General features: G+C 43.8%; 1 protein-coding gene across 9 annotated transcripts in view; it reads left to right on the top strand.

Annotated features, from left to right (window-relative positions):
- The window catches only part of SNTG2 (syntrophin gamma 2), a 388,440-nt gene that overhangs the window by 304,761 nt on the left and 56,540 nt on the right, over positions 1-27,139 (top strand). The window contains exon 15 of one of the 9 annotated variants that reach the window (XM_055378684.2): positions 4,328-6,290. The exons of 7 other annotated variants lie outside the window; for them this stretch is intronic. In XM_055378684.2, coding sequence (XP_055234659.2) covers positions 4,328-4,438 — 111 coding nt within the window. In that variant the 3' untranslated portion in view covers positions 4,439-6,290. Of the gene's footprint in view, positions 1-192; positions 2,333-4,327; positions 6,291-27,139 lie in introns of those variants that run through there. One more of the 9 variants, XM_063696093.1, reaches the window with a different exon arrangement.

Below are 27,139 nucleotides of genomic sequence, written 5' to 3'. Positions count from 1 at the left end.
GGTATGTTGTTACCTGACCATCTGCTAGGTTCTTTTATTTAAAAAAATTTTAGATTCCTTACTCATCTTACAAGCCTCAATTCTGTTTTTCTTGCTGCTTCCTGTAGTAGGCCTCCCTCCAGACTTCATGGCCATTTCTAGTGCAGTGGTAGCCAAGAAAAGAAATACCAATGCTTCTTTCTCTTTTGTCAGAACGAAGAGCAAAGAAAACCCAAGTGAAGATGTAAAGCCTGTTTATGTAAGTGTGACATACAGTAGTCTCCTTTCAATTCTGTTTTGCTTTCTGAGGTTTCAGTTACCCGTGGTCAAACGTGGTCCAAAGATATTAAGTGAAAAATTCCGTAAATGAATAATTCCTAAGTTTTAAATTGCACATCATTCTGAGTACTGCGATGAATCTCGTGCCACCCTGCTGCATCCCCCCAGGATGCAAATCACCCCTGTCAGTGCGCGAATCACCCGTCAGTGCGCGAATCACCCCTCTGTCAGCGCGTGAATCACCCTTCTATCAGCGTGCAAATCACCCCTGTCAGTGCGTGAATCATCCCTGTCAGTGCATGAGTCACCCTGTCAGCGCGCGAATCACCCCTCTGTCAGTGCGTGAATCACCGCTGTCTGTGCGCGAATCACCCCGTCAGTGGGCAAATCACCCCATCAGTGCGCGATTCACCCCTCTGTCGGTGCGCGAATGACCCCTCTGTCAGTGCGCGAATCACCCGTCAGTGCGCGAATGACCCCTCTGTCAGTGCATCCAGGCTGCACACCACCCAGTAGTCACTTAGCAACTGTCTCTTTGATCAGATTGACTCTTATACTGTTGCAGTGCTTGTATTCAAGTCACTCTTATCGGATGTAGTCATGTCACATAAGGGCTACTGAAGTGCAAGAGCAGTGATGCTGGTATACAGTAATAATTGTTTTATTCATTTCTATTACTAATCTCTTACTGCACCTAATTCACAAGTTAAACTTTATTGCAGGTATGCATGTATGTAGGAAGAAACATCGTATAGAGCACAGATAGGGTTCCTTACCTCCATGCTTTCAGCCATTCCCTAAGGGTCTCGGAATGTAACCTCCTTGGAGGAGCGGGGGCTCCCGTACAGGAATTAAGGTTTTGTGTGGGGGCTGTTTTGGTCTTTCTGAAGGCTTTTGCTTATATCATTTTTTTCATGTGGTTTGTGCTGTTTTTTTGTAACCAGAAAAGTTTTCTTTCATTTGCTATATCTGTACCGCATCTCTGATGTGCTACATGCTTTTTGTGATGTTTTCAGATGGGAAGCTGGCTGGAGTAGGTGCTTTTCTCCAGCGGTCAGTCAGGCATCCACCTAGCCCAGGGTGGCCCTCTCAGGATTCCAGGACCACTATTTCTGGGCATTGCAGATAACATCCAGCTGCGAAGCAAAATCTTTTCTGGGCACCATAGCTAGATACATTGTATATGAGAGAGACTGATGCACATGCTGCCTTTTTAAAATTCATAAGTGGCTGGGAAGATCGTTTGGAATAAGTCACTGAACCTTCCTAAGAATTGGTGTACTTATTTCTAACATGATTACTATATCTTTGCATGATATTATAAAACTTAATTGATGTTTATAAAGCACTTCACATGGAAATATGCAAAACATAATTTTCTTACAAGCTTAAATTAATTTTCTAGATAAATTTTCAAAAAAATCTTTTTTGAATTATTTAAAAAACCACTATTGTTAATGAGTTTGAAATATGATATAGAATAATACTACAAATGTATTTTTGTTTCTCCTGAAAAAAATCAAGAGAACCTAAGAGAAAGTCAGGTGAAATATTGAATAACATTAGATTAGAGTAGATTTATGGGGTCATTAAAAGATAATTATTTGTTACGAGAACCTCCAGTTTAATTACACAATTAAGTTTTAGATTGTCTTCATTATGTACACCAACCTTATCACAATTCTAATTTACCTCATCTCTTTCAGAGCTGGTTTGGCAGCCAGCTTTATTTTAAGTTAAAACCACCAAGATAATTGTGTGGCTTCTGTTGATGACTCTTAAATGTTTCGTTTTCCTTAAATACACAACAGGTGCACAAATGGCCTGGGAAGGGACTGGCCATGGTGGGACCCACTTGATTCCTTTTGAGCTTCTCCAGCTCCTCTCAGGAGAAGCACCAAGGTCAGAGGCTCCTGGGACTCCTCACCATTTTGGAGCCTCATCCAAATTTATGTTAAAATTCAGCTTTTCCTTAAAATTGTTATTCATTCACTTAAATCCTCTCTGTAGTGTATTCTCAGCCACTGAAGCAAATTACAAATTACAATAAATTCACAAGTGACCTCATATTAAAGTTATTCAATGCATTCATTTACAAACTTTCTGAAAGTATCTAACTGATGCCTATTATTCTACTGCTAGTGCTTTGCTTTTAATAAATGTATTGTGTAATTATAGAAACTTTATATAAAGTTTGTCAAATCCGATAATTACTAGTTTGCGTATTCAAACTCAGATATTCACAAATGAAGTTATATCCTGCTGCTGTGCACGTGGACACATACAGAGGTAAAGTTATGCTCTGCTGCTGTGCACATGGACACGTAGATAGCTATTCAGGCTCATGGGAAAGGCCTACTGGCCCTTATCTAACATCGGTGCCCACTTTACTCCAAGTGGTTTTTTATTCAGTTGTGCTTGTCGCAGGGTCAAGTGTCTTAGGGTTGAGTGTGATAAATGCCGAAGAGTCTTGAAACTGTGAATTCATGAGTGGATAAAACCAACACTCACTCTCCAGTCTTGGAGGCTGGGTAACTGTGTGTGTTATGTGGTATGTGGTGGTGTGTGTATGTGGTGTGTGGTGTGGTGTGTTTGTGTTTATGTGGTGTATTGTGTGGTGTGTGGTGTGTATATGTGGTATCGTGTGCTTGTATATTTGGTGTTTATGGTGTATGTGGTGTGTGGTGTGTGTTTATGTGGTGTGTTGTGTGTTGTGTGTGTTTGTGTGGTGCGTGTGTTTGTGTGGTGCGTGTGTGTATGTGGTGGGTGTGTGCTTGTGTATTTGGTGTTTATGGTGTATGTGGTGTGTGTTGTGTGTGTTTGTGTGGTGTGGTGTGTGCGTGTGTGGTGGTGTGTGTGTGTGCTAGTGTATTTGGTGTTTATGGTGTATGTGGTGTGTGGTGTGTGTTTATGTGGTGTGTGTGTGTTTGGTGTGTGTGTGTGTGGTGGTGTGTGTGTGCTTGTGTATTTGGTGTTTATGGTGTATGTGGTGTGTGTTGTGTGTTTATGTGGTGTGTTGTGTGGTGTGTGTGTTTGGTGTGTATGTATGTGGTGTGTGTGTGCGCGAGCGTGCATCCATTATCACAGTGTACATTGCAGGACACGTGTCCAGGACAGCAGAACACGTCCCCGCAGTACCTGTTAACCTGGCACTTGCTTTGCTGCCAGCCATGGCTGTGATGAAGGTGAAGGTATGTTCCCTGTCACTCAAGCCTCTGCATTTAGTAAAAAGCAAATTGCACCTCAGGAGACAGCACTGGAAATGGTGATTTAGTTCACAGACCAGGGACCCTTGCCCTGCCTGAACATTTGTGGAAGTGGACTCTGGCCCCACCCAGCACAAGCACCCCACACATCTGTGGAGGGAGGCGGGCAGCATCAGCCACTGCACCCCCGTCCGTGTCTCCTCAAGCCCGGGAAGAGGTGGATGGGCTCACGGCCGAGCCTTGTGACCTTGCTACCACTTCTGGCATTGTTTCTATAGGAAAATCTCCTGACTCTGAAAATCTGGCTTGCGTATAAACATCCAGCCTTATAGCCTGCCTGGAGCTGTCAGTTTTGCATTATCAAAACCGTAATAAATATTAAGATCATATGGATGTGTTTTAAATGTGTGCCCACCTTACTTATTGGCTTTGGTATGACTACAGTAATGTCCTTCCCGTGGCTCTTTTTCCAGACACCTGGAGTGAGTGTGGGATTCTCTTCTGCAACGAAGTGAATTGCACTTGTAGGGGAGTAGTTTACGTGCACCGCCGAGTTACTCCAAATATAAAAGCCCATTTTCATTCCATACTACTAGCTCAATATAAATACTATATTTACCATTGTCTTGTGAGCCGTTTAGATGAAGTTAATTTCTTCCTTTTGGAATTTATTTTGCATTTATTATTCATAAACTTACCTAAATTCTTTCAGCTGAAAACATCGTTGATCAAAGAAACGCTACTGCATGCTTTGGAAGTCAGAAATGCACCCAACACATTTAGAAGGCCCAGCTTCAGGCTGGGCTGAATGCCATCTGTGCTGGATGCTTTTTAATTATAATCCCCAAAATTCTACCAAACAGGGGAATCCAGAGGCAGTATCTGCAAGGTCCCGCCAAGCATCACTCACAATAACGCTGCCTCCCCTGCACAGCGCGTCCCTCCGGGAACTCCCCCCGCCCCCACGTCAGTGAGCTGGGCGCTCTCCAAGGCCGGCTTCAGTCCCTGTCTCGTGGCTTTGACTGATACGAAAAGTAGAGCGCCGGCATTTCCTGATGGTCCCAACACGTCGGCCTACGAAAGCCAGATGAGCTCCCTTTGCTCACACAGATGCCGTTTGCTACAGAGAACTTGCACATCTATTTTCTAAATTAAGATCAAAAATAGCCAAAAGGCACAAAATACAGATATCAAGACAGAAGTGGCCACGGAAGGTGAGTAGCTAAGCTCAGAGGATCCCAGTCTCTGGATTTTCAGTCTTCCATGTGCCGCCCACACCTAGAAGGAAAATTCCTTCTCCAGGGCTTGCAGAGCCTGGCTGCAGCCATGGACAAAGCCGCGGTGGCCTGCACCTTCCAGGAAAGGCAGGTGGTCTGTGGCCTCCTGCTCACTGCTGCCGCCCACACCCTAACTCCTCAGCCGCATCCCTGCACCAGGCTGGTGGTCACCCTCCAAAGTCACCTCTCACCAATCTTCTTGGCCTGACCCCTGCTGGGCCTGTGCACACCCAGACCCCTGCCAATCCGGCTGCTTGGGACCGGGGTGCCCACCCCTTTGCCTCCCTTTGGCCAACATGGAGGCTTCTCAGCCCCGTGGCCCTTGTGCTCATCAGCACTGACAGTCCCTTGGCTGTAAGGTGTCTCTTGTCCACTGCCCAGTTACAAATGAGTCAACGGAGCTGCTGTGCACCTGCAGGGCATCCAGAGCTGTCTGGACAGGGCCCACAGTCCCCTCCTTCCCAGACCTGCCAGGCTTGTCTGAGGACCGACTGTGCCCAGGACACCGTTCACCCTGTCTGCCTCTGGGGCTTTCTGTCCCACACCCTGCACCCCAGCCTGGATGCCCTCTCCTCACCACAGCCTGTGTGTGGCCCTGGCTTCTCTGTGTCTTCCACAGTTCTCTGTGGACCTCCCTCTTGCATGGGACGTCCTCGGGACCATCACACAGTAGGTATGCCCGGTCATTCGTATCCTGCTCCTGCAGAAGCTCAGCAACTGTGGAGGCGGTGTTTCCTGAATTAAAGCGAGTCTTGGGCATGGATAACTACCTGGGGAATAAACAGTTAAATAGCCCGCTGTCTTCTTTACCTATCCAAATATAAAATAGAGCTGCTGAGAGAAACAGGGATAGAACATTGGTGCTGCACTGTGGCTGGGAATTTTGTTTGACAACTTTAAACTGAGTACCTCACGGTAGATATTTGAAAGTCCCTGCAGTGAGCCGCCGACCTGCCGTTGTGAAGAATGATCCTGAGTGTTGCTCTTGGTGCCTGTGAGCTCCTGTGAATCTCCCCCGGAAAAATGCTGGAGTAGGGAGCGGGCTGCAGCTGGCAATTTATTTCTCCAAAAGCCATTATGGCTTAATTTAATTAGATTGGAACTAAGAGCACTGGTGGTAATGTTTCTATTTCTGCTCCATCATTTATTTCAGGGCTAATCTAATCCTTCAATTAACACATCCATCCTGGGAAGAGCATGGCCAAATTAGCTTTTATTAATTGTTTACATTGTAATGTTCCCTCTCTCTCCAACTTTTAGCTGTTCGGATTCTGGCGGGTGCTGATAGGAAGGCGGCAGCCAGTTGAACCTGGAAATATGTGTGAGAACCACAAGTCCAGCATTTTTCTGGGATGTGAGCTCGGTGATGGCAGGGAGATTCTGTCTTGTTTTTCTTTGGAACCCCAGAGTCTCCAACGTATCACAGTCAAGCACCCCTCGAAAAACTTACAAAACCACCTAAAAAGAGAATATATTTCTCACCATCTACTTCCCTTTGATGGAGACGCCAAACCAATTGTTTTTTTAGTTTGCATATGGGGCCCTAAAGGATGTCATGTTTTCTTTGAGTAAGGCAAGATTAAATTGGCCTTATCTTTTAAAATTTCACTTAAACATATGTTTATACAAAATAAGTAGAAAGTTAAAGCTGATGTCAACTAAATAACCAATTCTAAATACTGGAACCATATTATATTTCTAAAATAGACATTTGTGTTTGTAATTAAAATATTCAGTTTTGCCTATTAATGACAAACATTTATTGCACATAGGCTGTGTGTCAGGTTGTAGGAAACCATATACTTACTGTATTAGTCAGGGTTCTCTACAGGGACAGAATTAATAGGAGATCTATCTATCTCATATTAGTTTTACAACTCTCTATATAAATATAAATATAACTATATAAATATATATATGTATATATGGGAGTTTATTAAGTATTATTAACTCACACGATCACAAGACCCCACAGTAGGCCATCCGCAAGCTGAGGAGCAAGGAAGCCAGTCCGAGTCCCAAAGCTGAAGAACATGAAGTCCCATGTTCCAGGGCAGGAAGCATCCAGCACAGGAGAAAGATGTAGGCTGGGAGGCTAGGCCAATCTAGACTTTTCACGTTTTTCTGCCTGGTTTATATTTGCTGGCAGCTGATTAGATGGTGCTCACCCAGATTAAGGGTGGGTCTGCCTTTCCCAGCCCACTGACTCAAATGTTAATCTCCTTTACCAACACCCTCACAGAAACATTCAGGATCAATATTTTGCATCCTTCAATCCAATCAAGTTGACACTCAGTATTAACCACCATAAGTCCACCCCTTGTCAACTTGAACCCATACACATCTCCTGAGATTATACATAATCTTCAAATAAAGACAATCATGTCATAATTACACCTAACATAATACAACTTTCCTTGGTAGGACTGGAAACGCACCAATCCCCAACCCAAATACTATCACACAAAGTTAACAATACTTAAATGCTGACATGAAGGCAATAAATCTAATGTCACATGATAAAGGAAAAAAGAAATAAAATGAAGATATTTTCTTAGTACAAGTGTATACATGCACAAGTATGTTTTTAACAAAAGAAGGAGGAAATGCTCATGACAATTACAATCCCCATTTCTGCATCTGGTCACATGGTCATAGCTGGTATTAATGACTTCCTTCTTCTAATACCCATTCTGTACTCCCTTTGCCTTCAGCAAGCACCTCAGCAGGTCGTGTTTTTTTTCCTGATGGAGAGACCCAAACTTTCATTCCTGAAGGGTCTGGACCATTTGTAGTCCTGCCTGGATTGGCCTGTTATAGTTTCCCATTGACCTTAATCACAGGGCATGGTAATACTAAGAAATGCCCGAACGGAGCTCCTGCATTCCTTGCATACTCTTCCTTACCTCTGTTGCGGAGTAGTAGGCTGATTTCTTCTTGATACTCCAGGTCAATCGCCCCAGCCAACACTGTAACTCCCCTCTTAGCCTCTTGCCTTAAAGTTAGGAGGAGCCCAAAGTGTCCAGGTGGCAATCTTAGCTTCCAGTTTAATGGAATTGTCCTTGTGTTTCCTGGTGGCAGCGTTCCTCCTTCTGGAACTAAGACTTCTAGGACAGCAGAACATCATGTCGAGGGAACTGGAAACAGAAATTTTCTTAGGGGATCACTAGGGGTGATGGTGAGTGGTGCCACTTCCTCTTCCACCCCTTGATTCTTGGACCCGTGAATCCTGGCTATGGGAAAAAGAGTACCATATATCGAATGCTGATTCAGCACATACATGGTCTTCTGGAGAACTTTGCCCCTTCCCTGCAAAGTATTGTCACCTAGTTGGCATCGTGACTTCAAAAGGCCATTCCACCATTCTGTCAATCCAGCTGTTTCCAGCTGATGGGGAACATGGTAAGACCAGTGAATTTCATGAGCATGAGCCCACTGCCACACTTTTTCAGCCATAAAGTGGGCGCCTTGGTCAGAGGCAATGCTGTGTGGAACACCATGACAGTGGATAAGGCATTCAGTGAGTCCACGGATGGTAGTCTTGGCAGAACCATTGCATGCAGGATAGGCAAACCCATATTTAGAGTAAGTGTCCATTCCAGTGAGGACAAACCTCTGCCCTTTCCATGATGGAAGAGGTCCAATATAATCAACCTGCCACCAGGGAGCTGGCTGATCACCCCGAGGAATGGTGCCATATTGAGGGCTCAGTGTTGGTCTCTGCTGTGAGCAAATTGCACAGACACACCCAGGATCAACACTTTGCATCCTTCAATCCAATCGAATTGACACTCAGTATTAACCATCACACTTGCTCTGAAGAACATTCGTCAACAGGTTACCTGAGTGTCGCTGTGGCTGTCATGACTTGCTCCCTGAAGGAGGCAGACATGCTCCTGTGCACTTCCTCGGCAGGCTCTTCACTCCTTCAGAAGGAGGGGGCTGGTGAGAGCAGGTGTTCTCCAGGTGGACACACAGCTCAGAGACGAAGCTTGCAGAAGGGCAGGCGTGTTTGGAAGGAACTCTGGGTTGGGGAGGAGAATATCTTTGCTCACTCTGTGCTTTTCCCGCCGAGGAGTCACAGCTGAGTCACCTGCCCCTCATTCTTCATTCCTTCCTTCTGTCTAAACAATGAGTGATTGTTATCCACATTTAAGGAATGTTGGAAAGACTTAAAAATTGTGAAAACTTTTGAACAATTTAATTTCTTTAGAGAAAAGCTGATAATTGGAAATAGAAATAGTCCGACAGGAGGCACCAGGGCCTCTGTGGATGCAGCGGATGCTCCTTTGTCTGAGCCAACCTCGAGTGAAGTTGGAGGCTGGGTGAGTCCGGCAGCCTTTCCTTCTCACCTCACCTCTGTGCTGCTCTGACTGGTTTCTAAACGTGTTCACCACGTGTCTTGATCATGGGGAAGCTGAACTGTGAACATGCCCCTTTATTCGAGAAATGAGCCCCAGCCCACACATTGCTTGGTGCTGCATCTGGTTGAGCAGGGGTGGAGAATAGCGGCAGGGGGGCCCGGAGTGCTAAGTGCAGGTGGCAGAGTGACGGTGGAACGTGCTCCTGATGGTGACGCTGAACGAGAAAACCCTGAATAGCATGCGCCAGACAGCAAGCACTCATCATTCTCATTGGAGGGCTGGGGCCACAGGAGCAACTTCACCCGCTGACAGCGTGACCTGTTGTTTTCACCCTCTGGCCACCGCTGAAGAGTCTGCCGTCATGAAAAGGGCCCAAGCAGCATTTCCACTTGAAAATAAGATGCGTCCTTTTCCATCCGTGGTTTTGTGGTTGCATTAATGGAAGGAGAAGCCTTCCCAGCTGTTGACTTTAAGACCCGAGAATGACCACCTCACTCACGCATTCCACACAGCATCGTGATGGACAGCCTGGACCCGGGGCGGAGCACCTGGGGCAGAGCACCTGGGGCAAGCCCAGCTTCCATCCTGACCACCTGGAACCTTGGGCAAGTTTTTAAGAAGTCCTTTGCCTCAGTTTTCTTCTCTAGAAAATAGGATAATAGAATTAATCCCCTAGAGTTGTTTTGATATTTATGAGTGATTGGTATTTATACAGCTTAAGATGGTGCCTGGCACATGGTAAATGCTATCCAACTTGGCTATTTTTACTCACTCAGCAAGTGTTTTTTGGGTGGCACTTATGTTCTAGGCCTTGGAGAACCTACAGTGAACAAAACAGACAACTCTCTGTGCACAGATCTGACATATCTAGCCCACTCAGAGCAATGTGTTTCTGGTTGTCTCATTTCTGCTACTTTTCATCAGGCACAAGGTCTGAGATCCAGCAAACACCATGTAAATCTCTGAAGGTCTGAAGAAGAAATTTGTATCGCCAAAAACATAAATTTAACTAAGTTAATGGTGCTCAGCTATCATCCAAGATGGTCCACTTCCCAAGCTCACCAACAAGCTACAAACACACCACACCCATGCATTCACACACACAGGCATATACATGGACATGTGCACACGTGACACACACATGCATTCACATGCACACAGGCCCATGCATGCAGGTGTGCACATACACATGAACACACATACATAAGCATACATACACATGGGCACAGCACACACATGAAGATACATACATACATTTTTGTGCACCCTCACAGTTATGCATATGCACTTATATGTATACCCACACACATGCACACCCAGGAAAATGTGTGTAAACATGACACACCTCACACACGTACACATGCACACTCATGCACATTCATGCAGGCATGTATTCACACATGCTCATGCCACACCCACTTTTGTGTACACACTTATACCTATGCACACACATGCAGCCTTTCCCCTGCCTATTCTTCCATCTCCCCCAGCCCCTGTATTTGCAGGTCATCCCCAGCCACACAAATCTGACTTCAGACTTCTGGTCTACTCTTACACCTGATTCCTTTCAGCCTTGGCCTTTGTGGTTGTTGATTACTGCTCCTTCATTAGCCTCTTTTCTACGATCATCTTGATCATTTTCTGACTTTCTCACGGCTGTCCTCTGCTCTCTGCCATCATCTCTACTTGGCTTGAAACTCAAGTGTTGGCATCACCTCTAGCATCTTTACTTCCTGCCACTAGCATTATCTTCAGAGATCCTAATCAATATCACACCCTTAGGTATTCCAAATTAGTAATCATGCCAATCTTTACTTGTCTGCAGCTCATTCTGGAACCTCAGATCCACATCCCCAGGTGACTGGGGTCCTGTTCTCACCTTCAAAATGTCTCCTTCTGCCGCCGCCCTTCCCTCATCTTTCCTGGGGCACTGGGTGCTGCGTGCACTCAGCAGGAGCCTGCTCAGTCTACTCACTGCCCGCGTGTGTCTCTTCCACAATTTCTCTGACTGCCCCTTCCCCCCGTCTCACTCCTGCCACCTGCTCTGTGTCTATCACTTGGCAGATGGTACCCTGGAAGCCCATGGCACACTTTGTGCACTGTAGGCAGCACTTAGCAAACACATCCGTGTTTGCTTTGCGTGAACTCGTGCCTATTTGCACAGAAAATAGGCATGGGCCATACTCAAACCTGTAGCCATGTTTGGAATAGGACCCTTATTTTAAAAATGTGGTGAAATATACATCACATAAAACGTAACACTTTAAAGTATACAGTGCACAGTCATTGAGGACATTCACAGTGGTGTTCAGCTGTCACCACCATCACCAGAACCCTGTCATCTTGCAAAGCCGAAGCTCCATTGCCACTAAACACCAGCTCCCCGTGCTCCAACCCCAGCCCATGGTAGCCACTATTCCACTTCCCGTCTCTATGAATCTGAGGACTGCAGATATTTCGTATGAGCAGACTCGTGCAGTGTTAGTCTGTTTGTGCCTGACTTATTTAACTTAGCATAATGTTTTCAAGGTCATCCCTGTTGTAGCATGTCAGAATTTCCTTCCTTTCTAAAGGTGAGTAATATTCCATTGTATGGATATAACATTTTGTTTATCCGTTCATCCATTGATGGACACTTGAGCTGTTTCTACCTTTGGGCTGTTGGGAATAATGTTGCTATAAAAATGGTGTATTAGTCCATTCTCACATTGCTATAAAGAACTACCTGAGGCTAGGTTATTTATGAAGAAAAGTGGTTTAATTGACTCACAGTTCCACAGGCTGTACAGCAGGCATGGTTGGGGAGACCTCAGGAAACTTACAATCATGGCAGAAGGCAAAAGGGAAGAAAGCTGTCTTCACATGGTGGAGAGGGACAGAGAGGGAGCATGAAGGGGAAGTTCTACATCCTTTTTTTTTGAGATGAACTTTCACTCTCTCACCCAATCTGGAGTGCAGTGGCATGATCTTGGCTTACTGCAACCTCCGCCTCCCAGGTTCCAGCAATTCTACCTCAGCCTCCTGAGTAGCTGGGATTATAGACATGCACCACCACACCCAGCTAATTTATGTATTTTTAGTAGAGACGGGGTTTTGCCATGTTGTCCAGACTGGTCTTGAGCTCCTGACCCAAGCAATGCACCCACCTTGGCCTCCCAAAGTGCTGGGATTACAGGTGTGAGCCACTGCGCCCAGCTGAGAAGTACTGCACACCTTTAAACAACCAGATCTCGTGAGAACTCTATCACAAGACAGCACTAGGAGGATGGTGCTAAACCATTAGAAACCACCCCCATGATCCAGTCACCCACCAGGCCCTAACTCCAACAGTGGGAAATGCAATACATGAGATTCTGGTGTGGACACAGAGCCAAACCATATCAATGGGTGTACAAATCATCTTGTAATGTCTCTGCTTTCAGTTATTTTGGGTGTATACACAAAAGTGGGATTGTTGGATCATGTGGCAGTTCAATTTTTAAATTATAAGGAGTTACTGTACTGTTTTCCATAACATTACAAAATTTTACATTCCTAGCAATAGTACACAAGGGTTCTAATTTCTTCATAGCCTCATCATCACTTGTTATTTTCTGTTGTATTTGCTTGTTTGTATTTTATAGTAGCCATCCTAGCAGGTGTGAGGTGGCATCTCACTGAGGTTTGATTTTTGTTTCTCTAATCACTAGTGATGTTGGCATCTTTCCACGTGCTGATGGGTCATTGATATATCTTCTTGGAGTAATGTCTATTCAGGTCTTTTGCCCGTCTTTTAATTGGGTTGTTTGCTTGTTTTCTTCTGGTTCAGTTGTAGGAGTTCTTATGTATTCTAGACATCAACCCCTCAATAGATATATGATTTACAAACTTTCACACTCTCTGGGTTGGATTTCCACTCTTTGGTGGTGTCCTCTGATACACAAAAGTTTTAATTTTGGTATTATTCTGTTTGTTTATTTCTTTGGTTGCTTGTGTTTTTGGTGTCATATCCAAGAAATCATTGCCAAGTCCAGTGTCCTGCAGTATTCCCTCTATTTTTAATCAAAAGAATTTTACAATTTTAGCTGTAACATTTAGAATTTTGATCTATTTTGATTTAATTTTGGGATATGATGTAAGATAAGGGTTCCACTTCATTTTTGCAAATGGATATCCAGTTTTCCCAGCACCATTTATTGAAAAGACTGGCCTTTCTCCATTGAATGGTCTTGACAACTTTGTTAGGAATTATCTGAGCACCTATGTGAGGGTTTCTTTCATCGCTCTCTGTTCTGTTCCATTGATCTATGTTTTTCTTTATGCCAGTGCAACATTGTTTTGATTAATGTAGCTTTGCAGTAAGTTTTGAAATCAGGGATTGTGAAATCTCCAACTTGTTTTTAAGATTGTTTTGGCTATTCAAGGTCCTTGACATTCCATAGGAATTTTAAGATGGATTTTTCTATTTCTGGAAAAAGGTCTTTGGGATTTTGATAATGACTGCATTGAATTTGCAGATAGCTTTGAGTAGTATGGACATCTGAACAACATTAAGTCTTACAATCCATGAGCACAAGATGTCTTTTCTTCAATGGTGTGTTCTTTAATTTTTGTCATCAATGTTTTGTAGTTTTCAATGTACAAGTCTTTTTGCTTCCTTGGCTTAGTTAATTCCATATATTTTATTCTTTTTGATGCTATTGTAAATGAGATTGTTTTCTCAATATCCTTTTCAGGTTGTTCGTTGTTAGCATATAGAAATAAAACTGATTTTTGAGTGTTAATTTTGAATCCTGCAACTTTTTTGTGCAGGATTTGCTTAATTCGTGTATTAATTCTAACAGATTTTTTTGTTCTGTCTTTAGGGTTTTCTATATGTAAGAAAGTGTTGCTTGTGAACAATGATAATTTTGTTTTTTCTTTCCTATTTGGTTGACTTGTTTGTTTTTCTTCACAGTTGCTGTAGCTCGGATGTCTAGTATTGTGTGGAATAGAATTGGCAGCAGTAGGCATCCTTGCCTTGTTCCTGATCTTAAAGAAAAAGCTTTCAGTCTTTCGCTATTGAGTATGATGTTAATGTGGGCTTTTATATAAGGCCTTTATGATGTTGAGATATTTCACCCAATTTCTAGTTTGTTGGGTGTTTTATATCATAAAAGGGTGTTGAATTTTGCCAGTTACTTTTTTGCATCTATTAAGATGATACAGATTTTTCTTTTTCCTTCCTTTTGTTCACATGGCATGTTGCATTGATAGATTTTTCTATGTCAAACCATCCTTTCATTCCAGGGATAAATCTTACTTTGTTACATTGTACAATGCTTTTAATGCGCTGTTGAATTTTGTTTACTAGTATTTTGTTGAGATTTTTGCATCAATCTTCATAGGGGATATTGGTCTGCAGTTTTCTTTTCCTGTAGAATCCTTGTCTGGGTTTGGTGTCAAGGGAACACTGACCTCATAGAATGACTGGGAAAGTATATCCTTCTCTTCAGGTTTTTAGAAGTGTTTGAGAAGGATTGGTGTTAATTCTTCTTTAAATGTTTGGTAGAATTCACCAGCGAAACCATCTGGCCCTTGGCTTTTCTTTGCTTTAAGGTTTTTGATTATAGGTTCAGTCCCATTGCAAGCTACAGTTTGTTCACACTTTCTATTTCTTCTTGATTTAGTTTTGATAAATTGTGTGTGTCACATGAATTTTTTCATTGAATCCAAGTTATTCAATTTGTTAGTGTAAAATTGTTTGTAGTACTCTCTTACTTTTTTTTTTTTTTTTTTTTTTACTTTTGTTAAGTCAGTAGAAATGTCCCCTCTCTGATTTCTGATTTTAGCTATTTGAATCTTCTCTATGTTTTATTTGGTCAATACAGATAAAGCATTGCCATTTTAAAAAATATTTTTGAAGAATCAAGTTTTGCATCCATTGATTTGCTATATTGTTTTTCTATTTTGTCTTTTTAAAAATTTCTGCTTTAATCTTTATTATTTCCTTCTTTCTTCTAGATTTACGTTTAGTGTGTTTTTCTTTTTTCTAGTTTCTTAAGGTTTAAAGTTAAGATGCCAATTTGAGATCTTTCTTTTTTTAATATAAGCATTTTTAGCTATAAGTTTCCCTTTTTGCCCTAGTTTTGCTGTGTTCTATGAATTCTGGTGTGTTGCGTTTTTTATTTAAGTTATCTTCTAGCTTCCCTTGTGATTTCTTCCTTGACCCATTGGTTGTGTAAGAATGGGTTGTTTAAGTTGCACATATTTGTTGATTTTCATTTTCCTTCTGCTGTTGATTTCTAGTTACATTCCAATAAGTTCAAAAAAAAAAGATAATTGATAGAATTTTAATCTTTTAACATTTATTAAGGCTTGTTTTGCGGCCGAGCATGTGGAGCGAACCTTGTAAAGTATGATATCTACAGGGGAGAAGTGACCCTCTGGCAGGCTTCCTTTTGTGCACTCACTAGGAGTTAAAAGGACCAGCTTGGAAGACTGCTTTGATGCTGTAATAGTGCCATTTGGATGATCCCAAACTGGAACCCAGAACAGTCCTCTAAGCCTGTGGACTAAGAACATTCAAGATGTTCCTGAACAGCCCAACACTGGGGTCCAAGTCAGATGGTGCCACATGTGTTCAGGCTGGTCACCACCACAGCCTCTTAGCTGACCACTCTCTTCCCCAACTCTCTTTTGTCTCCACCACTCTGCATACCCCTGCAATCTCACCCTCTCCATCGGCTGTCCCTGAAGTCCTCAGTGGCTCCTATCTTTTTGGAGGAGATGGAATGGTATGCTGAACAACTCCCACGCATGGGGACATTGGGGACAGACCCCATCCTTCAGGTCCCATTGGGGACAGACCCCAACCCTCAGATCCCATTAGGGACAGACCCCAACCCTCAGGTCCCATTAGGGACAGACCCCAACCCTCAGATCCTGGCCGTGCCCCTCCCATGCTCAAGGAATGCAGCTTTGAGAATTTCATCTAATCTCTCTAAACATGGTACATTTTATGTGCTCAAATGTTTGAGAAATGAATGAATTTATAAGAGAAACTTAGATTTTTATCTGAAAAACAGAGATTTAGCTTTCTTAGGAGAAAGTATATAAGTTTCTAGAATGATTACCTTAGAGGGACAGATGATCCAATTTATATTTAGAAAGTAGAAACTGGTTAAGATTAAAGAAATCTCCAATCAGAAATGCAGAAAGGAACTTACTCTCTGCTACTTCTTCATGTAAAGGGGTTCATCATCCGTCTTGTAAGCAGGACAGTGGTCTCCCAAACCACATGGACACAAGCACTTTCTATCAATGGTAAACGGTCATTTCAGGAATCAGATATTAACATATGATGAGAAATTCCAGTAGAGATTATTGAACAAAATATCTTAGCATCTTAAGAAACACAAACCTAAGTCCTCAGGTATATGAGGGAAGTGAGTGTCATCGTTTGCTTTATAAATTGCACAGTGTCTGGAGGAAGAAATCAAGCCTGCAGAATCATAAAACCACTTGCTAACATAACACTCTACAGTTTACAGCCCAGGCACCCAGAGGCGAGGAAGTAGACAGTGTGGCTCGTCTTCTGACCTGGCTGCATCTGGGATGAGGCGTTTGACGCAGGCTGTCTCGTTCACTCCCGCTACGCTGAGTGTGAAGGATGCAGCTCTGCCCTGTGCGCATGGAGTGCTGGGGAGATGATGATGCTGGGGAATGACTGAGCAGGGAGGCCCAGCGGGCAGTGTCAGAGTCTCTCTCTCATGCTAGTGTGGTGCCGCAGGAACTCTCATGTGGCCATGAGCTCTGTGGCAACTCTGAGTTTCAGTGTTTTGAACTCTCAGATGCAGAGACTGAAGCGGCCACATGCCGGGCGGATGTAGTGTCTCATGCCTCAGTGTGAGGAACCTGCATGGAGACAGGCTTGAGGATCCGCCTCCTGTCTTCTCCCCGTTCACTCTGATGGAACTCGCTTCCCAGAATAATTTTTTCCAACAGGTGCAGAAACTTGTATAGGAAGAGTACCTTTTTTAATACAAAGTATCTGCTTCAGTAAGTTACCCATTTTAGTAACTTCAGTGTTTCTTAGTTTTAACCCTATTCCCAGAGGCATCTATTATAATAATACAGAGAAAGTGTAGCCCAGAAATGTAATGACTGAGGAAATTTCGAGTGACATAGGAATGACAGCCGTAGAGGACTGAGTCTCCCATGTTTGGGTGGGAGGGGCAGGCAGGTGTCACCATCAATGGCTTCCACAGTAGAAGGCTGAGTCTCCTATGTTGGGGTAGGAGGGTCAGGCAGGTGTCTCCATCGATGATTTCCACTGTAGAAGGCTGAGTATCCCGTGTTGGGGAGGGAAGAGCAGGCAGACGTCACCATCGATGGCTTCCACTGTAGAAGGCTGAGTTTCACATGTTGGGGTGGGAGGGTCAGGCAGACGTCACCATCAATGTCTTCCACTGTAGAAGGCTGAGTCTCCTATGTTGGGGTGGGAGGGTGAGACAGACGTCACCATCGATGGCTTTCACTGTAGAAGGCTGAGTCTCCCATGTTGGGGTGGGAGGGTCAGGCAGACGTCACCATCGGTTGCTTCCACTTGGTAAGCCTCTGCCTCGCACCATGGCCATTTCTGTGCTAATGCTGATCTACTCATCCTGGAATTGGTTAGAATAATGATGGCAAGCACAGCTGCTGACCAATTGGGTGCTTACTGCATACTAGGCACTGTTAAATAACCGTATATTTATTAATCATTTGATTTTTATAAAACTTATACATATTTTGACTGTTATTCCCATTTTTCAGATGACAAAGTGAGGGGCAGAGGGTTGCAGAATGTTCCCAAGGTGCCCCTGCCCCAGCAGCAGCCTCTGTGCTGGTGAGCACGCCGCTACCTGCCCCTCAGGCATACATTTCACAATTAGAGAGGCCTCTTCTACCCGTGTATTAGTAAAACTGAAAAATACAGGGTCTTATCAGTCCCCCACAGAGATAGAGGTTGACCTAGGCTCCTGGCCCACAGTGGCCGGGCCTTTCCTGGTCACTCAGGGACCTCAAGGCATCTCCGTGTTCATGAATCAGTCACTGTTTGCATTTTCCTGCTTTCCTCCCTGGAATGACAGTCCCTGAGCAGCTCTGCCTTTGTGTAGGAACCTGCTTCCGGGTCAGCACAGGGCAGACTCCCCAGCACGCTCTTTAGGAACAGACCACCTTTGCTGAGAAAATCACCATCTTTGAAGAGCTCTGATATTAACGACAGTCTTGCTTTAGAAGAAGTTGCTGGGCTGACAATAAATTGTATTTGTAGAGCACAGGTAGAAATGCCCATTTTTTGCCCTTTTTGCTTCAATTCCAGATACAGGACACAGAAAATTATTTGACACTTTCTCAAGAAAGCAGAACAGAACATCCAGCCTCACAGAGATTCCAGGTGCCTAACTTCACTGTCCAGGGCACCAGCTGTATGTGCTGGGGGTGTTTCAGGGGCATGTCCTTTATTTTCCTCCATACTTCCCTGAAGGAAGTAGCAGAAGTTTCGAATTGCCCCGTTCTACTGGAAACCTGCATTCCACCCACTGAAGGATCCCTGAGCTAATGCCCCCACTGCCAGCCTCAGGTTCCCTCCCACCTTGTGTATCTGCAAGTGAGGGGAATAAGCTTTTCTGTCTTCATGCAGAATCTGTACTCATCACCTGAAGGTGGAGGATCCAGGTTGAACTGCAGTGCATGCAGTATACATTCATGTAAATATTTATTTTCAATGAAGAATGTAAACCAGTTACTTTGCCATCTGATATTTGGTACTTTGCACATCTCCATTAAATGTGTGCTGCTGCCCTGTGTCTATTGCATGAGCTATACTTGAGACATTGTCCACCTGTCATTAATAACATCTTGGAGTTGCACAATACAGGGGCTGCCCAGCCCGGTGCCCCTGCAACTCCTTCCCAGCGGCCCAGCCTGGCGCATCTGCAGTTCCTTCCCAGCAGCCCAGCCCGGCGCATCTGCAGCTCCTTCCCAGTGGCCTAGCCTGGCGCATCCGCAGTTCCTTCCTGGCTCTTATAGGTCGTTTTCCAGCCTTTCCCTGGAAGCATCAAGTGACAGGAAAGTGGCCCAGGAGCTCTCAGGATAAGAGCAGAGAAGGAAAGAATGGAAAAGAAGGTCCAGAAGGCAGGAATCTTGGCCTCGTTCCACGTTAGGACCATGTGAGTTAGTCTCCTAGGAGACTCCATCTCACACTAGACAGGCAGAAGTTAACCAGTTTGAAAATACCGAGTATCAGCAAGGAACGGAGTAGTGAGAACTCCCAACCAGGGCTTGAGCAGGGCGCATGTTGGTCTGTATGAATCTAGAAATGTGTGGAGCTGAGGCCCATTGCCCAGGGCTCTATGTGTTATAAAGAGCAGAGAGCTGCAAGGGGTGACGGACAGGAGACTGGGCTGGTGCTTCTTCCAGAGTAGGGGTAGGGGCAGACGGGATTTCAATCTATCAGCATGTCAGCATAGTGTATTTTATGTACATTTCATTCATTTATTTATTTTTAGTTTTATTTTTTTGAGACAGAGTCTACCTCTGTCACCTAGGCTGGAGTGCAGTGGCATGATCTCGGCTCACTGCAACCTCTGCCTCCCAGGCTCAAGAGAGTCTTGTGTCTCAGCCTCCTGAGTAGCTGGAATTACAGATGCCCACCACCACACCCGGATAATTTTTTGTATTTTTGGTAGAGATGGGGATTTGCCATGTTGCCCAGACTGGTCTCAAACTCCTGGGCTCAAGCGATCCACCCACCTTGGCCTCCCAAAGTGCTGGGATTACAGGTGAGAGCCACCACACCCAGCCTATACATTTAATTTAAAATAATAAATATGTAAACAGAAGACAGGCCAAAGTGGCACACATTCTAAAACAGTGAAGCAGAATTAAACCAGTAAGCATTGGTAGAGACCCTGTCCTCCCCCGGTCCTGGAGGGTGCCCCTGGGTGAACACCAGGTCTGCTTTCCACACCCGCCTTCCCTGGGTCCCTTCTTCCTCTGCCTCCTCCACCTCTCCAAATGCCTTTTTACCATCCTGCACCACTCCAGAAATGTGATGGTTGATACTGAGTGTCAACTTGATTGGCTTGAAGGATACAAAGTATTGATCCTGGGTGTGTCTGTGAGGGTGTTGCCAAAGGAGATTCACATTTGAGTCAGTGGGCTGGGGTAGGCAAACCCACCCTTAATTGGGTGGGCACCATCCAAGCAGCTGCCAGTGAACATGAAGCAGGCAGAAAAATGTGAAAAGGAGAGGTGGGCCTAGCTCCCAGCCTACATCTTTCTCCCATGCTGGATGCTTCCTGCCCTTGAACATCAGACTCCAAGTTCTTCAGTTTTGAGGTTCGGACTGGCTCTCCTTGCCCCTCAAGCTTGCAGATGGCCTATTGTGGGACCCTGTGATTGTGTAAGTTAATATTTAATAAACTCCCCTTTATATATATCTATCCCATTAGTTCTGTCCGTCTAGGGAACCCTGACTAATACAGATACTTTTATCCCATGAGGCGCAACATCGGGAGCCAACAGTCAGAGGCAGGAACATGCCCCGCACTGCTGCTTTCCAGGCCGTGGAAACACATCTGTCACCAGTCCTGACCCTGCTGGTCTAGCCCTGCGCACATTTCCCAGGGCTGCCCTAAGGAACGTCCGCAAACCAAGTGGCTTGAAACAACAGAAATTTATCCTCTCATTTCTGGAGGCTGCAAGTCTGAGATCAAAGGGTTGGCAGGGCTGAACTCCCTCAGGTTCAGAAGGTGGATTCTTCCTGCCTCTTCCTGCTTTGGGTGGCTCCTGCAGTCCCTGGCATTCCTCAATCTGCAGCTCCTCACCCCAGCTTCCACCCCTGTCTCCACACCTGGCTCTCCTCCCTGGGTCTCTGTCTCCTTTTCTCAGAAGATCACTGGTCACAGGATTCGAGCCCCATGTGCTCCAGCACAGCCTCACCTTGGTCTCTTCTGCAAAGAGCCTACTTCCAAATAAGATACTGGGGGCTAGGACTCCAGCATGACTTGTGGAGGGACACAAGTCATCCCTGTGCACCAACCCACAAGAAACGTGGAGCACAACTGCAATGCTGAGCTGTGGTGCCGGAAGCAATAAATGAGGAGTCAGGACGCAGGGACAGAGAGACCAGCCCGTCCTGTGTGCCTATGGCAAGCTGTGTGCCTGCCCAAACCCCACCTGTCATCTGTAAAATGAGGATGAAAGCACCATCTCATGAGTTTACCATGAGAATTCAATGTAAGGCACTTAGCCTAGTTCCAGGCATGCAAGAAGGGTGCCTTAAATGACGGCACTGTGACCATCACCGCTCTGAAGGCATGCAAGAAGGCTGCCTTAAATGAGGGCACTGTTACCATCACCACTCTGAAGGGCATGCAAGAAGGGTGCCTTAAATGAGGGCACTGTTACCATCACCGCTCTGAAGGGCATGCAAGAAAGGTGCCTTAAATGAGGGCACTGTTACCATCACTGCTCTGAAGGGCATGCAAGAAAGGTGCCTCAAATGAGGACACTGTTACCATCACCGCTCTGAAGGGCATGCAAGAAGGGTGCCTTAAATGAGGACACTGTTACCATCACCGCTCTAAACTGCTGTCGAAAATCCTTTCAAAGTCCACTCACTCTTGGCTGATGGTCTTCGTTAGCTAAAGCGTTTTCTGCAGGTCTCCTTCCACAATCCAGTCTGCTTTAGGCCGAAGAAAGCACTGGCCTCCCGGGGCTCACTGACCCCAGGATAAAAACAGGAAGATCCCTCAACACCCCAGGGTGGGTCAGCATTTCCCCCTGGACACAAGCTACGGCCCCAGGGTGCACATTGACCAGAACCTCACCTGGGCCGTGCCAGCCTCTGCTTGTAAGGTGGCTCTCAGTCTATCCCAGCAGAGCTACCTGTGCCCATGTGATTTCTCTCCCTTCCCATACCCCATCCTGATGTTGCTTCCGACAGCTCCATGCATCCTGTTTTGCTAATGAGCAGAATCGCTTCTTTAACTTCTTCATTAATTCCAGCTCTTCATTTGTGCATGTTGTCTATGATACTTAAAAGGCTAATCTTAATGCTTTTGTTTAGAGCGTGAATTTTTAATATATTTGAAAATGAACTTGAGTGTGCTATTTAATACCACGTTTTGTTTTATCACATCCTAATTACGTTTACTAGCTATTGTCCTATAAAAAGCGATTTTAATCTTTATTATCTGGATTTTTCGCCACTGCAGCACGTGTCATTTTCTGCAGTGATGTCCAAAAATTAAGTAAAAGGTATTTAAGGGAACTGTAATTGATTGTGCTTCTCAAGAGCCCTAGAAAATTTGATGAGTCATTAGGCTGACTGTGTGCGAGAGGAAATTCTCCACCGACAGCCTGAAGCTGTGTAAGATGGGACGGCTTTAGAACTGCCGAGCTCTCACAGCACTCAGCTCAAGCCTCAGCATCCCCCAGAGGTGACATGCATGGAGCTCTCAGTGGATGGTGGGGAAGGGTCAAGGTGACATGCATGGAGCTCTCAGTGGATGGTGGGGAAGGGTCATGGGATTGGGCACATTACTTAGTTTGAGGGAGAGTCACAGAGTCCACATACTCACTGTGGTTGTCACTGCTCACCCCGCGCCCTGCTGAGGCCCAGCTGCCGTCTGCACCCATGCCACGCTGTCCTCCAGGGGCACCTGCAGGATGTAACGAAGGCATAACACCTGTATCATTGGAGTCCAGGAGAAAAGAAGTACTGAGAAGTACTCAAAAAATATTATGGCCTCAAACTTTCACACATTGGCTAGAGACGTAAACCTACATATTCCAGAAATTGAACAAACTCTAAACAGAATAAGCCCAAAGAATTCCATACCCAGATCCTTACAATTAAGCTCATGAAAACTAAAGAAAAAGAAAACAAATCTTGAAAGCAGCCTGAGAAAAATAATACAGCCCTTAGGGAGGAAAAACGATTCAAATTATAGTGGCTTTCTCATCAGACACTACAGAGGCCAGAAGGGAGTGTCCTAATATTGTTTTAAGTGCTGAAAGAAAAGAATTGGCACACAGAAGCTTTTATCCACTTGAAAATATATTTTAATAAAAAAATTGAAACATTTTCTGATAAAAAAAATTAAGAGAGTTTAGTATCAGCAGATCTATCCAGAAAGAATAAAGGAAGTTCTCTAAACAGAAATCAAATGATGAAAGAAGGAACCTGGGAACATCAGGAGGGAAGAAGGGCCATGGTGAGCGAGAGTGCAGGTGACATCACAGACATTTCTTGTCCTACTGAGTTTTCTTACTTTTTTTTTTTTTAAGACAGAGTCTCGCTTTGTCACCCAGGCTGGAGTGCAGTGGTGTGATCTCGGCTCACTGCAACCTCCGCCTCCCGGCTTGAAGAGGTTCTCCTGCCTCAGCCTCCCAAGTAGCTGAGACTACAGGCATGTGCCACCACGCCTCGCTAATTTTTTGTATTTAGTAGAGACAGGGTTTCATCATGTTAGCCAGGCTGGTCTCGATCTCCTGAGCTCGTGATCCTCCCACCTCAGCCTCCCAAAGTGCTGGGATTACAGGTGTGAGCCACCGCGCCCGGCCTGAGTTTACTAAATTATGTTTTATGGTCGAAGAAAAAATAATAACACTGTCTGATGTGATTCTAAATGTATATGAAGAAACTATTTGAAATATGTATACTATAAATGGGGAAGGGAAAAGGAAGGTGAAGGGGAGTGAGGTTTCTATACTTCAACTAAACTGATGGAGGAGTGACCACTGTGTATATAGAACGTGTATACAACTGCGTATAGAGAACCAGAGCAATTTCTAAAAAGGCCATCCAAAGAGACACTCAAAAAAATACGATAAATTGGAATGCTAAAAAAAAAAAAAAAGTTTAAGTAACTTACAGTTAGGCAGACAAAAAAAGCAGAGAAATCAAAGACAGGAAACAAAAAATAAAATATCAGTCTTCAGCCCTAAGATATCAATAATTACATGAAGTGAAAGTGGTGTAAATGCACCAAGTAAGAAACAGAGATTGGCAGAGGAGATTAACAAGATGACCGAGCTCTAATGAAGAAACTTACTTCAAAGATAACCATGTAGATGGTTTGAAAGTAAATGAATAAAAAGAGATAACTCATGTAACCTTGATCAGAGGAAAGCAAGAGTAGCCCTATTATCAGATAAAGGAGACTTCAGAGAAAATAAAATTACTAGATGCAGAGAGAGTGGCGTTATAGGATGATGAGAGGCTCAGTCCACCGGGAAGATCCAGCCATCCTAAGTGAGTATTCACAAAACAACGGGGCTGCAAAATATGGGAAGCAAAAACTGAGAACTGAAACAAAAACAAAAACAAAAAACAGAAAAATCTACAATTACAGTGGAAGGCCTCAACACTCCTTCTCAACAACTGAAAGACAACTAGGTAAAAGATCAGCAAATATATAGAAGAATTCAACAGTACCATCAGCTAAAAGAATCTAGTAAACATTTATGGAATCCCCCCACCACATACTACGGGATAATAAACATTATTTTCAAGTGTCCGTGCAACTTTTAGCAGGATCAGCCATATCTGGGGGCATAAACAAGCATCAGCAAATTTGTAAGAACTGAAAATGTACAAAGAATGTTAATCAATTAAAATGGAAACAAATTTGAAATCAACAACAGAAAGATAATAGGAAATTCTCCAAACACTTAGCTACTGCACACTTATAAATAAGCAATGTGTCAAACATGCAGTTTCAAGGCGAATAAAAAATAATGAGGGTATGAAAATGAGAACCCTGTAATATATCAAAGTTTGTGAGGCACAGCTGAATCAGGGCTGCGCAGGAAATTTACGGCATTAACAGCATGCATTCATTAGAGAAAAGGAAAGGTCTAAAAACTGTAGGCTTTTGCCTCAATAAACTAGAAACAATAAACTATAAACCCCAAGGAAGAGCAGATATCAGTAAAATCAAAAACAGAAAAACAGAAGAGGAAACCAGTAAAACAAAAAGCTGTTTCTTTGAAGATATCATTAAATTTGGCAAATGTTTAGAAGAAAGACTCACAAAAAAGGAGGAGAAAAAGAAGACAAAAATTGAGAATGTAATAAATGAAATGCGATATCACTACAGACTGTGTAAACTTTGACAGGATAATGAAAGTACAATGAATAACTCTACACATATAAATCTTGCAACTTAAACTGAAGAGACTGTTTCCTCGTAAACCACGAACTGCCGCAACTCCATCACTGTAGAGTCTTTGGGTAGCCTTACCATTACTAAGAAAACTGTATTTGTAGCTTAAAAACTTTCAAAATGAAATGTTTAGTTCAGCTGATTTCACTGGAGAATTCTATCAAATGTCAAAGAGAACACCAATATCTTCTCTATAATATCTCCTAGAAGAAAAAAGGAAGAGAAACACAAGTTTTTGAAGCAAGCATTAATTACCCTTATACCAAAAGCAGTCAAAAACACTCCAGAAAATAAACTACAGACCAATATTCTCCATTAATACAGACACTAAATCTTCAAGAAAGCACTAGGTGACCTACGCGTGGCAGATGCACGCCTGCTGTTATTTCTCTTATATCCGACTCCAGTTCCTTTTCCAGGCTGCTTGCTTTACTGCCCACTATTGGGAGAGCATTTTCCTTACTGGAAATGAGCAAATCAAAGGGGGCGACTTGCCTGTCATCTCCTGAAGTTACAGCATCTCACCTGAGTAGCACGGCTGTGGCATCCTGTTCTTGGTGTTCAGAACACAGAAAAGAAATCTTGTCTTGGCCGGTGCGGTGGCTCATGCCTGTAATCTCAGCACTTTGGGAGGCCAAGGCGGGTGGATCACTGCGTTCAGAAGTTTGAGACCAGCCTGGTCAACATGGTGAAACCCCATGTCTACTAAAAATACAAAAATTAGGTGGGCATGGTGGGGGACGCCTGTAATCCCAGCTACTTGGGAGTCTGAGGCAGGAGAATCACTTGAACCCAGGAGGTGGAGGTTGCAGTGAGCCGAGATCACGCCACTGCACTCCAGCTTGGGCAATAAGAGCGAAACTCTCTCTCTCAAAAAAAAAAAAAAAAAAAAAAAAAAAGATGGTGTTATTTCTCTTATTCTTAGGTTTTTTTCTTTCTTTTTTTTAACTCTTCAGGTAATTCTGTGCTTTATATTTTTGATGGTTTCTGTAGATATTGATTGCTCTGTGCTATTGCTCTTGGTTTATTTTATTCCAAAAGCTGAACTTCAAAGCCATTTACTTTAAGCTTTCATTAATAAGACCGTTTTTGATATTTTCATATAAAGAGTTCTAAAACTATTTTATGTTTCGGTCAGTTGTGGAAGGAGGTACTTAGAACTTTTTTTTTTTCTTGAACTCATTAATTGATTCAGAAGCTTTGCTGTAAGCCCAGAGCTGTGGTCTGCAGTTGGTCATTTTTCTATGGGTCACCATATAATGTGCTGGAGATAAAATTCAGTACGAAAAGACTGTCCCCTGTCTTCAGCCAAACCATGAAGTGTTCTGCATATACCTTTTCTCCATAATTTCATCAGTAGATCAAATGTTATTCTAGTAAGTTGTTCCCGCAGCCTCAACATCTTGGAGGATTCCAAATGACTACACCAAATGAGTTACATGGACATTCTCTCCCTGAGTTACATGCAAATGTTTAAATTACTAATTTTATCAAAATTTGCTGGGCAGTCTATGAGGATGTCTTTCAAGAAACCAGTACACAAAAATAAACATTCCCAGACTCCCTCCAATGTGGGAAGTGGGCCGTGAGGCAACCCTTCCTTCAGGATTTGGGGCGTGTGTGCCAATTAGAGTTTCTTCCAAGGCATCAAGGGAAAATTTGTAAACATAGAGGAAGCCTGGAAATAATCCCACATGTCATTCATTCACTAGATTGAAAGAATTGTGTTTGGAAAGTTCTATGATAAGACTGTTTTGTGGGAGTTGTATGTACAGCAGTAATGAGGAAACAGATTTTTTTAAAAAATTCCCTCAAGTTCTAAAAATGCAAATGATGAGACACTCTATGTGTCT

The sequence above is a fragment of the Gorilla gorilla genome, chromosome 12, assembly GCF_029281585.2.
Source record: "Gorilla gorilla gorilla isolate KB3781 chromosome 12, NHGRI_mGorGor1-v2.1_pri, whole genome shotgun sequence".
Taxonomy (NCBI): domain Eukaryota; kingdom Metazoa; phylum Chordata; class Mammalia; order Primates; family Hominidae; genus Gorilla; species Gorilla gorilla.
This window is presented reverse-complemented; position numbering and strand designations above follow the sequence as displayed.